At 34.2% G+C, this 16,742-nt stretch overlaps 2 protein-coding genes across 6 annotated transcripts in view; one reads left to right on the forward strand and one right to left on the reverse strand.

The window, feature by feature from the left end:
- Positions 1 to 16,742, forward strand: part of LOC100925754 — a 205,356-nt gene that overhangs the window by 23,542 nt on the left and 165,072 nt on the right. The window lies entirely within an intron of this gene.
- LOC100924977 (guanine nucleotide-binding protein-like 1) lies at positions 554 to 3,200 on the reverse strand. Its single transcript, XM_003759487.3, has one exon. The coding sequence runs from the start codon at positions 3,183 to 3,185 to the stop codon at positions 1,374 to 1,376; it is 1,812 nt and encodes a 603-aa protein (XP_003759535.2). The 5' UTR covers positions 3,186 to 3,200; the 3' UTR covers positions 554 to 1,373.

Here is a 16,742-nt window from a genome sequence, read left to right on the forward strand (position 1 = left end):
AAATATAATTAAGACAATACTGAATCATTTAAATATTCTATTGAAAATTAAAAATGGGAATAGATAACAAATGATATTTACATTGACTATAATAATTTCATATTAAAAATTAATCTAGCATAAATGAATTACTACAGGGAAAGGAGGGAGGAAATAAGCATTAAGTGTGTACTATGTATCAGACAGCTAAGCTTTTTCAATTTTTTATCTTATTTGTTCCTTGGAACAACTCTTGGTGCTATTATAATTTCCATTTTACAATTGTGAAAACTGAGGCAAATGAGATTAAATGGCTTGCCCAGGGGTCATATAGCTAATTAGTATCTGAGGTCACATTTGAATGTAGACCTTTTTGATTCCATACCATTGTAGTATTTAACTTCTTAGAATTGAAGATAACACCAAGATTGTGAATGAGGTGATGAAGACCATTGTAGTGTTCTTGATGATAACTGGAAATTGAAGAAGTATGATTTAAAATAATTATCACAGTGACAGAAGCAATCTAGCCTATAGCCAGGTTGAGGATAAATTTATAGTAAATGATATGGTCTTCTAGATGCTTCTGTTTATGGATCACATTTTGTGGACAGCATCAAATCCAAAGATATTACAGCATGTCTTGGAAGAGATTTGTAGTCCAACTACAAAATTTCCACAGGAAAAATCAAATAGATGAAGAATGTCAATTGCCTAGGTTTTAACATACATTTAAATAGACCACCAATGGAGCTTGTCCTACAATATGTATATCTGGGACAGACGACTGAAGAAGAGGAAAAGAGGACTGACTTTGTTTCAAAAAGTTCTAAGGTATTTTTATTCACCCTAAGCCTCTTATAGCAATAAGGATACATCTTACTATAAGTATTTTTATTGGTAAAGAACTCCTGAGTCAGTGAGATTGCAAACCCCATTTCATTGTTTGAGTAAGATTTTACTAAAGTTCTCTTTTGTTGCTTTGTTGTGGCATAAAGGTAACTGATTTGAAGGTTATGACAGCGGTATATAAGTCTTTCAGGTCTTCCTCCTAAATTGAAAAGATTGAATTTGAGGCTGGTAATAGACTCTATAAGTTTGAAGACTAACTTTGTTTAAATTTAGATTCTAATAATTGTGTAGGCTTCATAGTAATGACTTTTAGCTGCAACAGCTCTCAGACATCATCTACCAATCTGTATTGGTAAAAAGTAGTGTCACAACTAATGAAATCACATCATTATTATGAATACTGAAGTAATAATAAAGTGTGATATATATGCTCTGTAGCTCCCAGATAGGGCCAGTTGGTTCCAGAGTAACGTGTTTGCTGTTCCACCAATACTGCTGGTGCTTCTTCATCGTCTTCTTACGATGGAATAAGGAATGGAGACTCAGCATTCATCTTCACCCAGCAGGGCATAGGGGTTTGAGCCTGCCAGATTTGAAGATCGGGCAGGAGTGGGGGTGTCTTCATCCCCCTCACCCTCCTCATCAGCATCTCGGTCCTTCTCTCCTTCCTCTTCCCCCGAACTGCTTAGCTCTTCTTTCTCATCCTCATCCGACAGTCCCACCCTCCCCTGCATCATCATCAGCTCCAAGGTTTCTGGATGGGACTCCCAGGAGGCTCGCTGGTCACTGTAGCCAGGTGGCCGAAGACAAAGGCTGAGCTGTCCATCAGCAGCCAGTCGAAGGAGGCTGTTGGCTGCTCTGTACACATCGTTCCTAGCTGCTTTGGCTGTCTTGTAACCTTGTTTCTCAGCCCAGGCTTCACAGATATCCCAAGCACACCAAGGGGGCTCATGCCCTGAGTCCTGAGCTTCAGGGTGTCTCAATCGCAGAAGCGTCTGGATAGGTATTCGGGAGGCTAGGTATCCTACAGATGTGTAGGGCTCCTGTATCTGAGCAATAGGATAGATCCCAGCCAGAACCTGTAGTTGTCGGGGCAGCAGGGAAGGAAAGATAAGGCCAGGACAGTCACAAAGTCGAACAGTGGGTGTGAGGAAATATGTCTGAAAGTAACGGGTATGGCCAGGGGTCCTGGAAACGCTCACCACTTTCCGCCCGACCAGCCCATTGATCAGGGATGACTTTCCCACATTAGGAAAACCCACACAGCCAATAGTCACAACTCCATCCTTATATCGCTCCCGGTTAGGGCCAGTTGGTTCCAGAGTAACATCTGTTTGCTGTTCCACCAATACTGCTGATGCTTCTTCATCGTCTTCTTCCTCCCCTAAGCCAGTGTCCCGACTTGCTCCAGCTGCATCCCGGTCCATCTTTTCTTTCCAGCTACTTAAGTCCACTTTTCCTGCAGTAATGGTCTCACAAGCCCTTAGCAATTGTTCTGGTCCCTGGGCACGAGTCCAAATCCTTCCTTGCTTCCGGCGCTTCTTCAAGACAGTCTTTAAGTCCTTTGGGGTTTGGGGGTCCCGAGGGAAAGATGTGAAAAGAACAATGTGGACCCGGGGGTAGTGTAGGCGAAAGTGATACTTCCAGGCTATGACAAGAGCTGGGGGAGCTAGGTCTACTTTGTTCAGCACTAGTATCAGTGACAGCCCTAGCTCCCCTGTCACATACTCATATAAGGCTGGGGGAAAGTTGATGACTGGATGACGTATATCTGTGATGAGGAGGACAATGTCAGACATCTCTAGCACACGCCACAACTGCCGCCAAGTCTCTAGGTTGTGTTCAAAGTAGCTGAGCTGCTCAGAGGTGTAGGACCCATGGATCTTGTCCAGATACTCCTGGAAGCTCCGTTCTTCCTGGCTCATCAATTGCTCCCTGGACATCTCATAGTTCCAACTCGGGCGACGGGGAAAGTCTAAGTTAGAGCCTGGACGGTAGATGTCTCCAATGTCAAGCTCCAGAGATTTTTCACTGACTGGTTTCAACACTTGTTGTCGAGCAGCCTTCTTTCTCCGCTGCACCTCTTCCCGGCTTTCTCTTTCAAAGTGTAATCGGTATCTATTAGGGTCATAGTTATGGCCAAGGCCCTGGGTTGGCTGCTGGTTGAGACGACGAATCTGCTGGGTTATAGATTTCCCATCAGAGGTGTCAGTCTGATTCTCCTTCCGCTCCCGGCTGCCGCTGCGGCTGCTAGAGCTGGAGCGTACCCCATCCTGCAGCCCTCGTTTCCTCTCGCGCTTCTCCTGCAGCTGTTTCTTCTTCTGCTTCACACTGAAAGGCTTCTTCCGCGGCATGGCCTATCTGGCTCTCGTAGGTCTCCAGCCCTCTCCGGGCTCCAGCCGTCGCCGTCGCTTGGCTACTACCAACAGCTCCAACAGTTCCAAGAGCTCTTGCAGCTTTGTCCTTGGCTTCTGCCTCAGCTTTCTTCAGCCTGAGCCAGCACTGAGGTGGAAGATGCAATGAATCTCCCTTGCCTCCAAGAAAGGGATTGTGCGCTTCCTCCCAGTGCTCCTCTCCAACCCCAGTCAATGTTCCGGAGTAAGTCTTCTTAGCTCTAAGAGGTTCCTCCATATATATGATCTCCCAAAGGTTAACTCCTCCTTCTGGAGGCAGGGCTTAAGGGAGGTGTAAATTCGGATATCTCATACTACACCGTGTCAACTCCAATGAGTACTTAAATGTTTCTTGCTAATATGAGCTCTCTAAAGGTGTCAACACAAGCATTATTGTCTATCAGTATTAGCAACCCATCACCCTGCAAGGATTCCCTCTAAGGTGTGAACCAACAAGCACTGTATCAATTCTATTGAGTTAACACCAGGACTCTGACATCACCCTTGAGTTTTCACCTTGTTTCAAGTTGAGTTGACACTAGGATTCCAACAATTAGCATTTTGGCAAGGCTAAACTGAAAAGAATGATTACTGAATCATTTACTTATAGTGTGTTTTTGGTCTTTCAATTTATAAAACCCTATCTAATATCCAGGAGTAATAATTTCATATAGTTGCATTTTAAAGATGTCAACCATATCCTTTTAAATAACATTAACTTTTATATCTTATCTTTTGTTGAACAAAATTCTTTGTTCCTGATAAAGAATATCCTGAACTTGTTTTCTTCTGCTTTAATTTCCTGTCTTATGGATTGGCCTGGCCCAAACATGGATGACAGGTATTTGTCTTGATTTCAGCATTTTTAGAATCTTGGCCTTGTATACTATCTAAAGCAAGTTTGAGGCCTTTAACTCAAGATTTGCTGTTCTTAGATCCAAATCTTTGCTCTTGATCCTGGTCTTCCACATAGTAGCTTTATATTTTGTCAGCTCTGTCCTTAAATGACATCTGACTCTTTCCTTCAAAACTTCCAACTCTTTTTTTTTGTGGATTTGAGGGACAAATTACCCTTTCTTCAATTCAGGCTATGGGGTATGAGTATGAGGGAGAAGGAGAGGGAAAAGAAAGGAAGAGAAGAGGTAACTTGTTAGTGGCAGAGATACTAAGTAACTTTGCTATCTTTCCTCAGAGTCTTTATTTTTATGCCTTTTCCTTTCCCAAAAAGATTGAGGAGTGCTTATATGCAGTTATGATAAAATGAAGAAAATATTTGAAACTGAATGAGAACAATATACTTTTCTTGATTCCTTTTTTCACCGAAAGTATGGGGTGAAAATTACCAGGAGTGCTTTAATTTTTTAAAAAAATATATCTTATTGATATTTTATTTTTGTGTCACCTATATTTCCCCATACATATTTTCCTACCCAGAATCTATGCCCCAATAGATAAGTAGTCAAAGAATGAACAAATAGTTCTCACAAGAAAAATTACCAATTATTAGCAAGAACATGAAAGGATATTATAAATCACTACTAAGAAAAATCCTGAGGATTCACCTCACACTCAGCAAATTGGTAAAAAAAAAAAAAAACAAAAACAAAAACAAAAAAAACAGCACAGCAAATAATGTTGAGTTGGAAGTTTTGTAGAAAAACAATCAATGTTAATGTTTCATTGGTAGAATTAAAAATTGACACAATCATTTTGAAAAGCAATCCAGGATTATATAAAGAAAGTAATGAAAAAATATAAATACGCTTGTCTAAGAAATTCTACCATTAGGCATATTACTTTTTTGCTTTCCTCCCTAATTCGCTCCATCCTGCCCCATCCCAGGAAGTCAGTGACAATAAAATAGGTACCATAAATATGAAATTAATTATAGCAACAATTTTGTGGTAGCAAGAATTGGAAACAAAGTAAATGCCCTTGTACTATAGAATGGCCAATCATAATACATAAATATGATGGCATACTACCATGATGAAAGAAATACAGAAAAGCAAGGAAAGAAAAGGCATGAACTGACATAAAAGTAAAGTAAAAAGAACCAGAAAAGCAATATTCACTATGACTACAACATAAATGGAAGGCACAATAACAGAACAATATAAATGGAATAGTATGAAATTATAATGACCAAGCCTTGCTCCAAAAAAGACAAAGGGAAAAACACTTTTTCCCACTCTTCTGCATAAATGAAAAAGCATGGTTATGGAATATTACATATCAGATTTTGCTGGTATTTTGTTTTGGGAAATTTTTTTTATTTATTGTTTTCTTTATACTTTATCTTTCAAAATATGGAGTTCTTTCTTAGGAATTTGTGTTTTATCAATTAATAACTTAAGTTTTGTCTAGTTATGTTCTATTAATCATTTTTATTTTCATCCTTTACTCAGTGAAACAAATGCATTAGTTTTGTGTTGTACATACTCATCTCCTATTGTTTTAAAAAAGAGTTGTTTATGTGATTAAAATGCTAAAATAATTTTGTCATTGGTGGCAAAATCCTTACTTAAAAGCATTTCTGTTTCTTGTCTGTAAATATTGGTTAATTTAAATATTGATTTGTTTATATATTTATAAATTTTTTTGAAATATGAGAATAATAGTGTGTAGAATAGAGAGATAAGGTGAAGAACTTACAGGAATGTATGAATTCTTTTTCTGTATTTTATTTTCATTTTTTCTGTGTTTCCCCTATGACCTGTATAATATGTGCTGGCCCATATTTACTTGAGCCATGGCCAGCTATAAACATATTTACTTAACCTGAGCTGATGACATTTATCAGTATATGACATTTATCGATATTTAGTCTATTAGCTTGACCACTATCTGCTTGATTAAGCCTGAAGGCCTGATTTTCTGTTTCCTAGAAATCAGGTGATTTTGGGGAAACAGAAACCTTCTATTCCAATCTCTCTGGATAGCAACAACCAATTAGATGCCTCCTCCTCCCCTTCTCAATGCTCTCTTACTTGTGATGTAATCTCTTGTATAAAAGATGTGTATCTTTACTACTTCTTTAGCCCTCCTACCAGGAACTTTCTCTTAATTATCTTGTGATGGCTCATCCTCTGGAGGTTTTAATAAACAGCCTTTCTGCTTTCTACTGAGTGATCTCTGAGTAGTCATTTTGGGTAAGGGTCTTCTACATCCCTATTATATACTATTATACATAGTATAATAAGTATAATAAGAGAAAATTTCAGTCTTATATGGGTATTTATTGAACACATTTGTTCTCTAAATATAAACCTAGATGTTCACATCTAGAAACATATGAGGTTTTAAAGAAAAGCTGCCTTTGGGGTGAAAGCTTTCTGGGTTCTTTGATGTCCATCTTTACCCAACTTTCACCAGTGATTCCAAGATGCTATAGCATGTGCAATGGCCACACTGTGGTAAAACCATTTTGGCAGATGGACCAAAACCATGTTGAGGGTAATCTTCAGGCCTCAAACTCATTGGTGACTTAGGTGGATGTGAGGACTTTTCCTGGTGAGTGAATGAGAACCCTTTGTTCCAAAGGCTGAAGCAAGTACTTTGGAGCACTTAGAGCTTGATTAGACATTGAAGATGCTAAAGTCATCCACTGCATCTAGGCTATCGCCAGTCATATTGACTTTTGTCTTGCTTCTGAATTCTGATGACTGGAAGAGAGAGTGAGGCTGATGACTGTGCAACTCTGCCTCACATAAATCCAATTCACATAGAAATCAAGACATCACTCTGTGATGTCATTGTCCTTATTCAAATGAAGGACCAACAATAGCAGATCTTCACATTCAACAACAAAAACATTTGTTTCTCCCTTGTTTTAGCATGGACTGTTCTTTAATGTTTTTAATGTATTATATCTACACAAGCATTTTGTATAACAAAAGTTAGATCATTTGTTTTGACATCATCATTGAGAAGTATCATTTTCTAATAAGCACAATAATATAATCCTAAAGTATTAAAAAGGTCATTTTCAAAGTATCTTTGGAAATGTGGCCTTTATTTGATTGGGAAAAGCTGGAGGTTTATTTGATAAATTTTGTGGTTCCAATGTAAATGAGACATTTTCGAGTGCTACAGTATATAAACAAATGAATGTTTTTTTCTGGCTCTTTCATGTATTACAACTAGCCAACAATTCTTGTATGACTATCTACAACTGAATGGAAGCATACTGGTATATACTTTTGACTTAATAATATCATCAAAATAGATTTTGTGCTAATATGTTTATAATATATAGGTATTTGAGACAGTAACATAAATTATATCTATATAAACTTGGTGAAGGAAAATACCGAACTATGGTATTGGAAAGGATATTACACTTGTTTTTTAAATGTTTTCTTTGGGGAGAGAGAAACATACTGTACCAGATGGGTTTAATGTATCTTATTTTTTTTGAAGAAATTTTTATTAGTTGTTAGGCTGGTTGATTTTTGTTCTGGTTTTTGAAAATCCAGAGAAATTTTGCTTTTCAAAGTCCATATAATCATTCTGTAAAGAACACGTATTTTAATCAATCAAGAAGTATTTACTGGTACAAATTAGATATTTGTTTATGAATATTGATGATTTTTAATAATTGAAGTTTGCCAAACTATTTTGAAAATATTAGAAAAAATTTTTCCAGGTTATTGTTTGAAAAGGGATAGTTATAAAAGAAAGGTTTTTAAGTTAACAAGTGAAATAAATGTTTTCTTATTGAAGATATTAAGAAAGTATATATGTTTATTGATTTTACTCATCAATTTACTTTAGCATTCTTTCTACAGAGAAATATGAATATCCTATTTAATTTTGCTCTAAAGAAATCTACACAATATTTTAACTAGAATGATTATCCACACTGCATTATATGGTCAGAATTGTCCATCTATACTCAGTTATGTTTATCTCTTTTTAAATGCCAAAACTGATACACATCAATTATTATATTGTTTAGCATATTCCTTAAAAGTGATTGAAATTGCCATGAAAGATTAATGAAGTTAGAATTAAAACAGTTAAACTGGAAAACTTCTTTGTTGCAGATAGCTCTGAAAAAATTTCTGGGGAAGTAAAACAAATATATAACAAAGTTTTCATCAGTAGGCAAAATGGTGAAAAGAACTGAAAAGTTTTTAAATGAAGAAATCCAAGTTATTAACAACCATAGAAAAAATATGTATTTTAGTATTTTTTAAGTAAATAATTATTTATATTAAATTATAATAAATACATTTTAAAGTAAAAACTTTGTAAATCATTTACTACTAATCTAAACAACTCTAAGGTTCTACCACACACCCATTAAGATTCATGAAGTTGACAAAAATGGAAAATGACAGTTGTTGGAGGGACTGCAGGAGGAGGATCATAGGCACCAATGGTGGTTCTGTGAATTGGTTTTAAGTTTTGCAAAGCAATTTGGAACTATACTTCAAATATCAAATATCATTTGATATTCAAATATCAAGTATCCTAAAAATTGTGCATACCCTTTGAACTAAGAATGCCACTACTAGGCAAATATTCTAAAGAGATCAAAGAGAGAGAACTCATATGCACAAAACTCTTCATTTCAAGATAGTTGTTGTTGTAGCAAAGAACCAGAATGTGTACATCACTTGGGGAATGGTTGATTGAATGAATTATCATATATGAATGCAATGGGATATTATTGTGCTGTAAGTAATGAAGAAAAAGGCTGCTTAAGAAAAACTTGTAAAGATTACACAGATTGAAGTAAGGAGAATCTTGGGGCTCTTTTAACAGTTACTGCAACATCTGGTAAAGGAAATTTTGAATATTCAAGAACTTTGTTCAATGCAGTGACCAAACTTGATTCTAGATAGCTAATGTTGAAGCAAGGAGAGGTGAAGTCTTTAAGTGTGGAATGAGAGGTGTATTATTATCAGACACTATTAGGTCAACAAAATCTGTTTTGCTTGACTTTACTTAATTGTTACAAGAAAGGGCTTTTATTTGTGGGATCTAGTGGGAGAGAGTTGGAGAAAAGTTGAGGGCTGATGGACAGTTAATGGAAAAAAATCAATAACCCCAAAAAACAGGAAAAAAAGGATGACAGTGAAATGTTAAAAAAATACACAGAAGAAAGTAGAAGTGGACATGTATTGTATTACCATTTAAAACTTAATATGTATTAATAAAATGTTAGATATATAATATACAATTTCATATATATAATATTTTATTATCTCCTTTGTATATATGTATGTTCATATTTGTTTATAATTTTCTGGTTCATAATTTAATTTTTAAGAGAAAAATATAATCTCTATAATCTCTCTTTTATAGCTGTAAAGAAATAAAGAAATAAACCTCTATCATTCATTGCTTAACTAAAAACCTTTGCTTTTTGTTAATTCTTCCTCTATTAGTAGATTTTTAAAAAATTACAAACTCAGTTATCTGAAATTCTGTTAGAAACCTATGTTAACTAACAATTTATACTTCATCAGTACAATAATTATATGTATTATTAATTGCCAAATGAAATGTAAAAATATAAAAGTCTGAACAAATATAAGCTATAATAAGTATTCTAAGATATTATAATATCTGAACTATCTCATGAATCAAGAGAAAAAATTATACATAGTGTAGTTTTAATTACTGTATCTGATACTACCTATAGTCTTTATTCTTCTTTGTTAAAGAGAAAATTTAATTAATCAGCTCATCAAGTTCCCTGAGTGTACTATGTAAAAAAAAAAAAAAAAAGTCTATTTAAGTACTTTAAAATATCTCTCATTTCGTTAAAGTATCTATTCCAAATTGCTTTGGAAAAATAAATAATACTTAAGTACCTAACAGGGTTAGGTTAGTACCTAAAAACAGGGTTGTTTTTAGGAAAGAATCTTACAGATCTTATTATTAAATGTTTTATTTGTTCATTTTGTTTTTTGCATTATAGTTATTTCCTCCAAATCATTTTACCATTACTCAGAGATCCTTATAACCATGAATAACAACTACCATCACCATATATAAAATATTTCATATCATTGATGCATGCTTCCCCGCTGAAAAAAGGAAATTCCCATTATCAATCTGTATTATTGAATTTGATAAGAATTCTGTTATTTTTAATAATACTTTATATTGTAGTACTCATTGTTTGATATCATTCTCTTTGTTGATCTTTGCATAATTTCCTTTGTCTTCTTATGTTTTCTTAGATTCTTCATATTTCATAGGATCATGGAGCTATCTATTGCTGGAAGAAATCTTTTATGTTATTACTTCAACTTTCTTTTTTTAAATAAAAAACTGAGGTCCTGAGAAACTAATAACTTACCCAAATTCCCATGGGTTCAGAGAAGAAGAGTTGAGATTTAAAGTTGGGTCTTGTGATGTCAAATTCTGCACTTTTTTCACTGTTCTACACTGCTTTCTTTTTTTTTTTTTCCAATTTTTTACCTCTTACCCCCCCACCCCCTCCCCTAGATGGCAGGATGACCAGTAGATGTTAAATATATTAAAATATAAATTAGATACACAATAAGTATACATGACCAAAACGTTATTTTGCTGTACAAAAAGAATCAGACTCTGAAATATTGTACAATTAGCTTGTGAAGGAAATCAAAAATGCCAGGTGTGCATAAATGTAGAGATTGGGAATTCAATGTAATAGTTTTTAGTCATCTCCCAGAGTTCTTTTTCTGGGCATAGCTGGTTCAGTTCATTACTGCTCCATTGGAAATGATTTGGTTGATCTCGTTGCTGAGGATGGCCTGGTCCATCAGAACTGGTCATCATATAGTATTGTTGTTGAAGTATATAATGATCTCCTGGTCCTGCTCATTTCACTCAGCATCAGTTCGTGTAAGTCTCTCCAGGCCTTTCTGAAATCATCCTGTTGGTCATTTCTTACAGAACAGTAATATTCCATAATATTCATATACCACAATTTATTTAGCCATTCTCCAACTGATGGACATCCATTCAGTTTCCAGTTTTTAGCCACTACAAAAAGGGCTGCCACAAACATTCGTGCCCATACAGGTCCCTTTCCCTTCTTTATAATCTCTTTGGGATATAATCCCAGTATCTACACTGCTTTCTTATGGTATAATATTCCATTATATACATATGTTGGTATATTCATCTTTTGTTTTGGAAAAGGAAAAATGACATCAGGGTATGATGTCTTGATTATGCATAAATTAGATTTAGATGAAGCAGAGTTGCACAAAGTCCTCAACCTCATTCTCTTTTCTAGAGTCATTGAAATTCAATGGCAAGACAAAAGTCAAAATGACTCGCAGTGGCCTAGGATGAAATAGATAACCTTGCACTGAGTACTCTACAGCACAAATTCTTGTCCTCTGCCAAGCCTACTGGGGAAGTCTTCCCATGTTTAGGGTAGGCATTGGGCTGTTGATTCCCCTCATTTTGGTTTAGCTTGTTAACTTTCAATTTGGTTTAGTTTATCTGCTGAGATGGTTTAACTAGGGTTGAGCCACTAGAGCATTTTGGAACTACAGGTGAGAGGTGGACACTAATGTAGTTGAGCAGCCCTAAAAAATACTCAACAAGTCCTTATACCAGAGGTGCTTATGGGATCATTGTTTTTGTTTTTTAATATTTGACCTGTATGGGATCTGTGTCCATTAACTGAGTCATTAGGCCAAAGAGCAAAAACAGTTTAGTAATTTTTCTCCCCTAGTTCCAAATAGATTTTCAAAATAATTGGATTGTTTCATAGTATCACTAAATGTATTAATGTGCTTATTTTCATACAGAATCTTCAAAACTGACTTTTAATATTTTATAATCTTTGCTTTCAGGTAGGATCATTAAGCAGATATAAAAATCAGAAAGACTTGGATATAAATACTGCATAATATACATGCTACCTAAGTTCCTATAGGCATTTATTCTCTTAATGCCTTCAGACAAATTTGTACTATTATAAGTAAAACAACAATAATAAGTATAACTTTGTTTCCATTTCTTTGGAAACATACCACATGCCCTATAAATTTTTTGGGAACCATACCACAAATGATGCTGCTATAAATATTTTGGTGTATATGAGGACTTTCTTCTTACTGTTGACTTCCTTGGGGAAATAATTTGAAACTCGAGTATTTTCTCCTCTTTTGTCTACTTTATTTATTGGAGAATTGCTTGGGTTTGTCTTTCTTTCTATCTCTGTTTCTTTCTCACACATCCCCATTGTTCCAAAAGTTGTTTTTTTTTTTTTTTAATAGCTTTTTATTGACAGAACATATGCATGGGTAATTTATACAACATTGTCCCTAGTACTCACTTCTGTTCCAACTTTTCCCTTCCCTCCCTCCACCCCCTGCCCTACATGGCAGGCAGTCTCATACATGTTAAACATGTTAAAGTATATCTTAGATACATTATATGTGTGCAGATATGTACAGTTCTCTTGTTGTACAAGAAAAATTGCATTCAGAAGGTGGTAATAACCTGGGAAGAAAAACAAAAATGCAAGTAGTCCACATTCATTTCCCAGTGTTCCTCCTCTGGGTGTAGCTGACTCTGTCCATCATTGATCAGTTGGAACTGAATTGTTCCAAAAGTTTTAACACAGTTTTAAATTGCTAAAGCTTAACATGTATATATAGGACATGATATTGTCCTATCAGCATGTTTTATACCTTATTTGAGAAATTTGATAGAAATATTTTTTTAACATTTGATCATTTCCTTTTTTATCTTAGATGTATCAATTTTGTTTTGTTTCATGTAATCGAAGTTTCATCTTAATCCCTTATTTGATTAAGAATAAATCTCCTATCCATAGTTTGTGCAAGGTGTATGATCTGGTTTTTTTTTTTTTTTCTTTTTTATAGTCTGATATTTGATTTTAAGGACTTTTATCTATTTAGAGTTCATTGTGGAATATGGTATAAGATGTTGGTTTTAAACCCAATTTCTACCAGATTGTTTTCTAGTTTCCCTGTAGTTTCTATCAAATATGAAGTTGTGTCTTAAATAATTCAGATTTTGGGGTTTAGCAAAGACTTAAGTTCCACTGTTTTTTGTTCTGCCTTGTCTAGTTAATTTTGGTAGTTTCTACTTTATAATATAATTGGATCTAAAGTACTTTTTCCTCCTTTATTAATAACTTGAAATTATTTTCCTTTATATTCTAGAGCTTTTGGTTCTCTATATCAATTTTGTTATTTAATTGAAGTCTGAAAAGTATTTAATAATTTGACTGGTATAGCATTAAAATGTAAACTAATTTTGGTAGTTATTCTTATACTAGCTTAGCCCAGCCATGATCACTAAATATTCTTTAAGCTATTTAAGTTATAATTTATTTCTTTAAGGAGAATTTTGGTTCCTTTGGTAGATTGAATTCCACATATTTTATGCATTTTATAAATATTTTTGAAGGGGATTTCTCTTTCTGTTATTGCTTCCCCTCTTGAATTTTAATGTTGCTATCCAATCATTTTGATTTGTGTCCAATTTTATTGTGACCCCATTTGGGATTTTCTTGGCAAAGATCCTGGAACAGTTTGCTGTTTCCTTTTCCAATTCACTTTACAGATGAGGAAACTGAGGTGAATATGGTTAAGTGACTTGCCCCTAGTCATATGGTTAGTAAGTGTCACAGGTCAGATTTGAACTTAGAACTTCCTGACTCTGGGCTTGGCACTTAATCCACTCATCTACCTAGTTACCCTTTCTACTCTTTTTTTTTGTCAAAAAGTGAGTCCCTATCCCAGACCCTGCGATCATACTCTTCCCACTCTATCCCCAAATACTAAGGTATTACATACATTTAATAGGATGCATCTAATAATAACCAAAAGGGAATTGTTGCTGCTTGAATTTGTTATTATGTAGAAATATAATAGTCTAGTATTCAAGGGGGAAAAGACTCCTATCTTTTTTTTCCTTTTATTCTTCCTACAACACAGTGGTATTCTATTATATTTTTATACCATGTGCCTGATTTTTTTGCAGCATCTTCATAATCTTATATTTCTGTCTTTTATCCTCCTGACCAGTTTTTGTTGAATGTAAATGAAAACTTTTGCTTACCTTATTAGTAAATTAGAGAATCTTTCTTTAAATTCTCACTAGTTTTTAATTTTCCTTCTTATTGCTAATATGTTTAAGAATGACTCTTAGAAGGGCAACTAAGTGGCGCAGTGGATAGAGTACCAGCCCTGAAGTTAGGAGGACCTGAGTTCAAATATGACCTCAGACATATAACACTTCCTAGCTGTGTGACCCTGGGCAAGTCACTTAACCCTAAATGCCTCAGCAAAAAAAGAAAAAAGAAAAGAATGACTCAAACAATTTCTTGTGTTTTTTGAATGGCAGATTTTTATCAAAGCTAAAAGTACAAAGTCTTGCTTTCCCCCCTCCCCTCCCTTTATTGGTTGGCTTTTCTTCTAGTAGCATAGATCTTGATACCCAAGAATGCTTTAATTTTATGTAACCAAAATTTCTATTTTATCTTTTGTGATCTTTTATCACTTGTTTAGTTATGAATTCTTGCATTTTTAATGTTGTGATATTTCATATTTAGACTGTTTATACATTTGTATCTTAATGAGGCACATTACGTGAAGTGCTAGTCCTTATTATTTTGTGCCAAATATCTTTGATTTTTCAATAGATTTTATTGAAAAGGTAGTTTTTCACATATTATTTAGTATTATTAGGCTTATGGAACATTGGGCTGCCATTTTTGTTTCCTTCTAAATCTTGCTTATCTAATCTGATCTATGATTCATTTCCCCACATTTAGCCCATTATTTTGATGATTATCTTTTCATAATCTAGATACAATAATGCAAAGCTCATTTAATTAAAAATTTTTTTGTTCTAGAGATTCTTGGGCTTTTGTTATTTTAGATGAATTTTGTTATTAAAATTTTTAGTTCTCCAAAGTAGTTTTATGATGCTAAGTCTCTAAATTAATTTAGGCAGTATTTTTTATTATGTTAGCATGACCCATCTATGAAAAATGAATCCCTGTAGAATTTTCAAAGTTTTTCTTTATTTCCATAAAGGACATTTTATAGTTTTATTGAGTGTCTTGGAAGGTTAACTCTTTCAGATGCTTTATACAATATGTTGTTATTTTGAATGAATTTCTCTTTTTATCTTTTATTCTTTGTTTTTGTTAATACTGTATAGAAATGCTAGTGATTTTTGAGGATCTATTTTGAATTCTATTTCACTAAAACTATTGTCTCAATTACTTCCTTTTATTAGCTGGAATTCTTTAGAATAAACTATTCATTGCACCTTTACTGTTAAAATACTTTTCTTTTCTCTTTGATTATTCCCTCAATTTCTTTTAATTCTGCTGTTAAAATAATACATTTCTAACACTTTGTTTTAAGTCACCAAATTTCATTTAGAAGACTCTAAGTTAAACCTATATTTGAAAAATGATTTCCTCTATGACATACCCAACAAGTGGCTATCTACCTTTTACTGAGATACCTAAAATTAGAAAGAAGTTATTACTATCTTCTGCAACTCATTTTGGATAGTCCCAATTTTTAGGAATTTTTCCTTGCTATCAAGGTTAAATTTGACTCTTTGCAACCCCCTGCATTGTGTTGTGGGAACCTTTCAAATACCTGAAGATGTATTTCCCTAAACTTTCTCTTCTCTAGGCAAAATATTGGCAGTTCCTTCAAACAATCATATGTTTTTAATTAAAAACTTTTTTTTTTTGGTCCTTCTTTAATTAGCCTCTATTTTGTCATTGCTCTTCCTACTCTAATTCTCAGAATTGAATTCAGTACACTAGACTTTGCCTGATCAGAGCAGAATTCACATCTCTTCATGCATAGAAATTATGTCTCTCCTTGTATTTCAAGATTGCGTGAGCTTTTTTGACTGTGATATATATTGAACAACAAATAGTCTATTGGTATTCTCATATCTTATACAAACTGCCATCTAATCATGCTTCTTCCATCTTGGATGTGTGAGGTCAATTTTTTTTTTAATCCAAGTATGAGATGTGGCAATTATAAATTTCATCTTGTGAAAACAATTTTGTGAGGAGGGCATATAGCTTATCTTCCCTGCTCTGTTATTCTAAAATTTACCAAGTGTTGATGATAGAAAGAGAGCCTTCTTACATACTCTGTGGATCTTTATAGATTTTCCAGACAGCATTGAGACTAGATGTTGTACATCTCCTTGAAATAAGTGTAATGTCCTTGGTTTAGCCATTCATTTTATAGAACCAATTATGAATACCTTCTTCATGCCTTTGGATTAAAGATGATGACAGATTTAGAATGTATGGATCACTGCTGTACATTGTTCCACTAGACATGCTGCCAGACAGTACAACAAAATATAATGGATTAGATTGTGCTTAAGGGGAGTCAGTAAGGAATGATTAAGTTCTGAAGCAATTTTGTTGGCAAAGTTACCATAACTCTTTTCCCATTTATATACTCTTAATCTACTAGATAGTTGTCTGGGAAATAAATAAGCTGTACTTATGTGAGAGAGAAGCAGGATTAG

Source organism: Sarcophilus harrisii, chromosome 1, assembly GCF_902635505.1.
Source record: "Sarcophilus harrisii chromosome 1, mSarHar1.11, whole genome shotgun sequence".
Classification (NCBI taxonomy): domain Eukaryota; kingdom Metazoa; phylum Chordata; class Mammalia; order Dasyuromorphia; family Dasyuridae; genus Sarcophilus; species Sarcophilus harrisii.